Here is a 7,121-nt window from a genome sequence, read left to right as displayed (position 1 = left end):
GCAATGCATTATTATTGTGTGGCCACATGGTATTATTGTGCGATCATGTGTTATTATTGTGTGGCCATGTGTTATTATTGTGTGGCCACATGTTATTATTGTGTGGCCATGCAATATTATTGTGTGGTCACATGTTATTATTGTGTGGCCATGCAATATTATTGTGTGGCCACATGTTATTATTGTGTGGCCATCTGTTATTACTGTGTGGCCATGTGTTATTATTGTGCGGTCATGTGTTATTATTGTGTGGCCATGTGATATTATTGTGTGGCCACATGTTATTATTGTGTGGCCATGCAATATTATTGTGTTGCCACATGTTATTATTGTGTGGCCATCTGTTATTACTGTGTGGCCATGTGTTATTATTGTGTGGCCACGTGTTATTATTGTGTGGCCTTTTGTTATACTGTGTGGCCACATGTTGTAATTGTGGGGCCACACATTATTATTGCGTGGCCACATGTTATTATTGTGTGACCAGGCATTATTATCGCATGGCAACATTTTTTTATCCAGTGTCCCCAGACAAGCACCGTATAATCTAGTTTAACTACACAGTCAAATTTTTGTTGAACCTCATGTTTGCTTTTCTCACCACACAGACAAACAGTCAGAGTTCTCTGAAAAGCTTTTTCATTAGAACTCAAAGTTACATAAAAAAGTTTGTCTGTATTCGTATCATTATTAATCAGCCTGATTGCCCAACTATTTGCAAAACAAACTCAAAACTTATATTAATATCATCTATTTGTTTTAATGCATTTACTAACCCGTCAACAGGAACTTTAATTTATATTTAATGTAATAAAAATAAGGTTTTTCTTTGATGAACAAAGAATGATTAAAGGCAGTTTTAAATGCATTTTTCCCCCAGCAAATTTAAGTTAAAGCTCAAATCTTATCCATAAATTTGTGAAGATGTTACATTTGTTAGCATACTAATTACCATCACTGCTGTTTGTTCTCTGAATATCTAGCCCTAAATGTCTACTTATTTCTTCTTTTTCGTCTAATGACGACCTGAAACCAACTCAGATGGTTTTGCATGAGTTTAAATAAATGTATATTTTAGAATTTAGTTCTGTTATTTTTGTCACTAAACTCTTTAGTTTGCTTAAGATAAAAACGTAGTTTTACCCAAGCATAGTCACAAATGCCACCTCCATGGCAGATGGAGAATAYGCTCGGTGGTGATTYAACCTTTGAMCTTTAGCCACCATTACCTGAYGTGGGGGTCAGTGGCGCTCCTGGGAGGCCATTGATGGTGGCCATGTGCTGCATCTGGGCTGCAGCGAAAGCTGCCATGGGACTGAGGTAGCCTCCTTGGCCCACGGACGCCATCAGCGCTGCCTGCTGCTGCACCTGCAGACGGAGCGGGAGAGCAGATTAGAGGGAGCGCGGAGTAATAAAAGGAAAGCCGTTGTCCGCGAGGTCACTGAGTTGAGGAAGACAGATAAAAGGAGGAAGCAGGGCTATAAAGTGAAATGAGGTACAGCTCAGAGACAAGAAATAGAGGCTATTAGATAGAAACCAGGAATGGACTCTTAGAAAATGTGTATTTGTCTAGTTTTTTTTAGAGTAACTTAAAAGAAATTGACCTCCTCTTCTTTTGTTGCCTGTATAAATTTATATACTGTATGAGCGAGTGTGTGTGTGTGTATATATAAATATATATAAACCTATATATAATATGTGTGAAAACAAAACAAAAAATTGTGACTCTTGCCTGAGCRTAGGCCCCGTAGGCTCCAAACTGCAGGGCCATAGGGTTGAAGATGCCCATCTGACCAGCCATCTGCTGCATGCGGCGGATGGTGCGCTCCTTATCCGTGTCAGCGAACTTTACCACCAGACTGGACGAGGCACCCTGTTCACACACCCACACCCACACCCACACACACACGCCCAGCGGTACATGTCAGTGTGCTTCAATAGACGCATGGACACTAGCTTGTATCACACGTTCCCTTTTAGATTTCCTGCCAAGGCAACAACCTCGGAGCTACAGTCGGTGCTCATTCCTCTGACATTTTTTTTTAAAGATGGGTCATGTCTAAAGGAGAAATTTTCTTGACTGCGAATAATAAAGTCTAACTTAGCTTTAAGAAGCCAATTAAATGCTGTTTGACTCATCTCTCCGTGTGACTCACCTCCCTCTCGCACCTACTTTCTCTTTCACAGTTAACGGCATACTCACAGGCATTGTCTGGCTGCCGTGTAGTGCACTGATGGCTGCCTGAGCTTCAGCATGAGAGGAGTATTTTACAAACGCGCAGCCTGCGGAAAATGAGACAGAGACGCGAAACAATGAGCCGGTTATAAATGCAGGGCAACTTCTTTTTTTTTAAATTAAAAAAAAAAAGAAAAAAAAAGGAACAAAGTTTCCCTTGAGATCACTAACACTTTGTACAGACAGCTTTCTCTGATCTGGACACTTGTATTGGATGTCAATAAGCGGGCTAAAAAAGCCACTCTGACCCCATTAACAGCTCAGACATCTTCTGATGGGGCTGAAAATGCCAAAGCAGTTTGGTGTCACTTACTATTGACAAGTGTCGTAGATGAATTTGGATGATCAAGTTGCCAGTAATTATTGAGCCCACTTAGCTGAGTAAGTTGGCTGATGAAGCTTTGTTAATGGAGCTTCACGGAGGAATCAAAATGATCAAGCACACTGTAATCATCGGGCTTAGTTATCATCGGGCCTCATTGATTGGCTGCTAAGCCCTCTGATGAACTTCGCGGGGTGAACTTGTGCAGCACCCTGACAGCAGTTTGAAGAGATTGCTTTTTTCTGCTGAAAAACGAGGTGATATTTTCTTTCTTTTTAATAAGGCGATTTGGTTTTTCCTCTTTTGTCAGAACTCAGAAGCTGACTAAAGAGGTTAATGGGGTTCACTTTATAAGCTCTGTTAAATTTCACAGAGACAACTGTAGTTTGTTTCTCTGTTGCTTTGGCGTCACTTAACATGGAAGGTTAGAAAAAAAGAAAGTCGTCAACTTTGAAAGGCTCAATAACATCTGCTCAGCATCCCAGCAGCTGCGGTCTCACCTTTGCTGTTCCCGTCGGGCCCTCTGAGGATGGTGCATTCCTCGATGCTGCCAAAGGACTCAAAAAGGCGCCGCACGTCGTCTTCTGACTGCTGCTTGTTGAGCATGCCCACAAAGAGCTTTCTGTCTTCTAGAAGAAGAAGGAGGTCATGATGAGGGGCTCACAGATGCCTTCAGATGGAAGTATATTTACTCAGATTCAAGAATACATGCAAAACCAATCAGAGAGATTTAGTTATGATCTAGAATGGATCAGCTTTTGTACTGGAAGTAATTAAAAAAATTCTGTTTAAAGGAGACTTATCCTGCTTTTACATCCTTTTTTATCACATTTAAATCATTCAGATGGGGTGTATGTAAAGTGAAACTCCAAATTTTAATCACTGTGAGTCATTCCTTCATGACAGAAGATGTTGCAATTAAAGAAATTGTTTTGGTGTTTACAAGTGGGTTTCTGCAGAGCAGTTCTGTGTGATCAGTATCTTACATGCAGTAGATAGAAAACAAAATGATTTTATTTCAGATTATCATTGAGAAATTCTCAAGTATGAATGAGGCTAACAGCCAGTCAAGCCCAGGGTTTACTTCAGGGTGGATTTTGACCATCAAAAACAATTCAAACCTCAGATTTTTCACAGCCGTATAAGGGATTGGTTTGTTACAGGTTTTTACACTACATTATTTCTACATCAAATTAATACTAGGAGTGTGACAGTGCACAAAAGTTACAGTTCAAAACAAACCTTATTTTTTTAGTCATGACGCAGTACATTTTTAGTATTATGTTAATGGAAACAAACAAATGTATATATCAAAATATAAAGGTTTATACAGCAGATGTTTTGGATATTGTGGACAGCTGTAGTTTGTATTTGATTATATAAAGGTGGTATAAATGGTTTACATGCTGATGAGAAGGAACTGTGACATGGTTCTATTCGTAGATCACATGATAATATATTAAATACAGAGTGAGGTTATATTACCAATTTTGGAGAGTTATGGTTATACATCTGCTGCTATAAAAACTGTGGTGTTTGTTGTGATTTTGACCTGGTCTGAATTGTTAGCTAGTCTAAACGCTACAGGCAGCTGGGATTTCACTTTTTGTTTTCTCTTTGTGCCACTTATGTTTACATCCAAGTGATGCTTTTCCAAGTGAGTAATTATGTTTAATGAGGAGCCAGCTACATATCAAACTGCTGTTGAACAATGTCGACATAAAGGTCACCCCACCATTCCACCCCCCGCTGCCTTTGACTAAGAAGCCGTAATGTTCCTGAACAACAGACTTTATTAATGGTGGGGAGTCTTCAAGCTCTGGTCTACCTGTGTTCTTCATGCTCATTAGTTGTGATGTCTCTTCGTGTGCTACGTTTTAAAAGTCAAGAGGCGAGACGCGAAGTTAGGCAAATAAACACTGTATGTGTTTAAAACAATGCATTCATTCGTCATTACAGACATCTATGAAAAGAACCACATGCAAAAACGAAGGGGTGTAAACGTTTACAATGCGCATGTTTAATCTTCCAGCATCAATATAGTAAATTAATCATTGTCTTAAAATTASTGTATGCTACTTTAAACCAGCATTGACCATAAACTACATCTCTCACYATGCTTGTTGTAATGACAGCATCACACCACTAGGTGGAGGTGCAAAAGGTTCTAAAGTAGCAGTAGTAGTGGGTAGTAGTGAATTTGCCGTGTAAAAATCTCATTTTTGTTGCATTTTTTCCAGCTACGTTTGGCCCAGCTGTGCTGGGAAGTGGTAATTTCCTACTTACAAGTTGTAAATTTAAACTGGAATGTCCCTCAAGTGGGAATTCTTTGTCAGAAAGTGGGAGAGTTCAGAATTCAAGATGACCACAACTCAACAGTAAGTAAAAATCTTTAACTTTTAATAGTATTTTTGTATTATTTATTTCACATTCAGTTGATTTTTGTATGTAGTATATTTCTCTGTTTATAAGAGGATTTGTTTAAACACAGTTTCTTTGCACAAAATACCACATAGCTCAGTTATTGTTTGTTAGCGGTGCTCAGCCATAGCAAGGAGATGAACCGTGACATTTGTGTTTATTCTAAGTTAAACATGAAATGTTGAAAGTAATTATGTATGGCCCTTTGAGGGCCATCATAATGCTCATGTGGCCAGGAATAAGAATGAAATCTTTTAGGTTATGTCGATTTAAATGGCTAAAATCTGCTCTATAATTGGCCTCGGTTTTGCCACCAGTTAACTTGACTCCTGCATGAGGATTTCTCACTGCAGGTGAAATAACAGAAACCCACTTAATGACACAATTTCTTTTATAATTCACTTATATTCACTTTAAGTTGCCAAACTGTTTTAGATCTAATTGTACAGCATCTCTGTGCTTAAAGAGGCCGGTTTGATTGGCTTCAAAGTAAAGTAATGCTGCTGTTATTCAACCACTTCTGGACTTCTCTTTTAGCATTTTGCTTTTTATGTACTGGACTGGTTACCTGTAATAATGCCCTGACAAAAACAGACTGCATATTCTCTCTCTTTTCATTTCAAGCTGTGCTTAAAGTCCACAAATTTCTCTTTTCTTATTGTGAAAGATATTGGGTTCTGGTTAGATAAAATCCTGCTGCTGGTTCCACAACAAATCACATTACTACAACAATAATATATCCACCAAATAAAAATAAAAAAGGAATAAAATACTCTGCTGAAAGGTAGAGGTGTTTGTTGGACAGACATTGTTCCAGGCCAGCATCTGGAAATAATCTGGTTTAAATCTTCTGTTTAAACATTAAGAAAACAACATGTTGRAGATTTTATCTTGCATATGACATCCAAGTAAAAGACACAGCAGAGGGTTTCTTTGCCAGACACACACAGGAAACACTGTGTGATAGAAACTGAAAATGGTATCTGTGACAATTCATGTGTCTAACTTTTCACACCAATCTGACATTTTTTTCCCCCCTTAGAATCAGAAGAACAGACTTCCCATAGATGAGAAATTGTCCCTGTCAGCCAGGAGACAAGACTGATGCGTTGGTGTGCTTGTCCTCAGGTCACAGTCAAGTCTGGGTAAAATTTCATTTCCAAAAGTTTTTTTTTCTTCCACTGGATCCTCTTTGGCACAAAAATCCTTCATATTTACCAGCATTAATATGTACATAAAAAGCAGCAAGTTAAAAAAGAAAGAAGACTTATGTTTTATGTAGCAGTACATAAAAAAACATATTAAAGCAACTAACAATTATAAATAAAAGGATGGCTGATTATTTTATGTAATTTCTGGTAAAAACATAGAAAAACTACAAATTTTGCTATCCTGCAAGATTTGTTTGTATATAAACGCATCTCTTTGAACAAAACAAACTTTTCTAGCGTAAAAATAACAAAAAAAACGTAATATTTTTCTGGTTATTTTTTTGACAAATATACTGTTCTTTGTGTCTTAAATAGAGTAGCAGAATGATAGAATTGAACATAATACACCTCTAATAAAATATGGGGGGTAAAGTTCAGCTCCTGGTCAGCAGACTCACTGAATCAGAGGAATCGTAGGAATAGGTGTAGAAATCCACGGCTGCCTCCTTTTCTTACGTTACATAAAGTCTGAGATTTGTGGAAATGGATGTATACATTTGGAAATTAATGAGCCTCAGAGCAATTCCCTGTAAATGTGCTCTGCAAATTAATGTATGTGTGTAGATGTGTGAGTGTTTTAGTGTTCGTGTGTGTGTGCGTTGAGAGTCTGTTCCCCACCGCCTGTGCTTAACAGGGTGTCCTTGCCGAGTCAACAAGACTAATCGGCGCTCTGGCCTTGCACTGGGATGGGGGGTAGTGGGTTTGGTGTGACGAGTGTTTACAGGAGTGCAGAAAACACCGGTGTTGGAGGACACACACACACATGCAAAAACACGTGCACACAAATCTTAAAATGTTTGCATCCTCAACATCTTCTTTGACGCGAACACGTTTACACACCTCAGCGGGGGGCAACGCTTACTGCTCCTCTGGATATGTGTTGATATCATAAAGCTTGTTCACACACACACACACACACACACACACACAC

General features: G+C 38.7%; 1 protein-coding gene across 1 annotated transcript in view; it reads right to left on the bottom strand.

Annotated features, from left to right (window-relative positions):
• Nucleotides 1-1,234: 1,234 nt before the first annotated feature.
• LOC106534985 (CUGBP Elav-like family member 4) overlaps nucleotides 1,235-7,121 on the bottom strand; it is a gene marked incomplete at its 3' end in the record, with an annotated part of 54,396 nt that continues 48,509 nt past the window's right edge. Inside the window, 4 exon segments of the mRNA XM_014031821.1 lie at nucleotides 1,235-1,368; nucleotides 1,733-1,873; nucleotides 2,204-2,283; nucleotides 3,059-3,187. Of these exon segments, the coding sequence (XP_013887275.1) occupies nucleotides 1,235-1,368; nucleotides 1,733-1,873; nucleotides 2,204-2,283; nucleotides 3,059-3,187 (484 nt within the window).

This window comes from Austrofundulus limnaeus, unplaced genomic scaffold (genome assembly GCF_001266775.1).
Source record: "Austrofundulus limnaeus strain Quisiro unplaced genomic scaffold, Austrofundulus_limnaeus-1.0 Scaffold1328, whole genome shotgun sequence".
NCBI classification, from domain to species: domain Eukaryota; kingdom Metazoa; phylum Chordata; class Actinopteri; order Cyprinodontiformes; family Rivulidae; genus Austrofundulus; species Austrofundulus limnaeus.
Note: the sequence above shows the minus strand (reverse complement) of the source record. Positions and strands in the feature narration are given on the sequence as shown.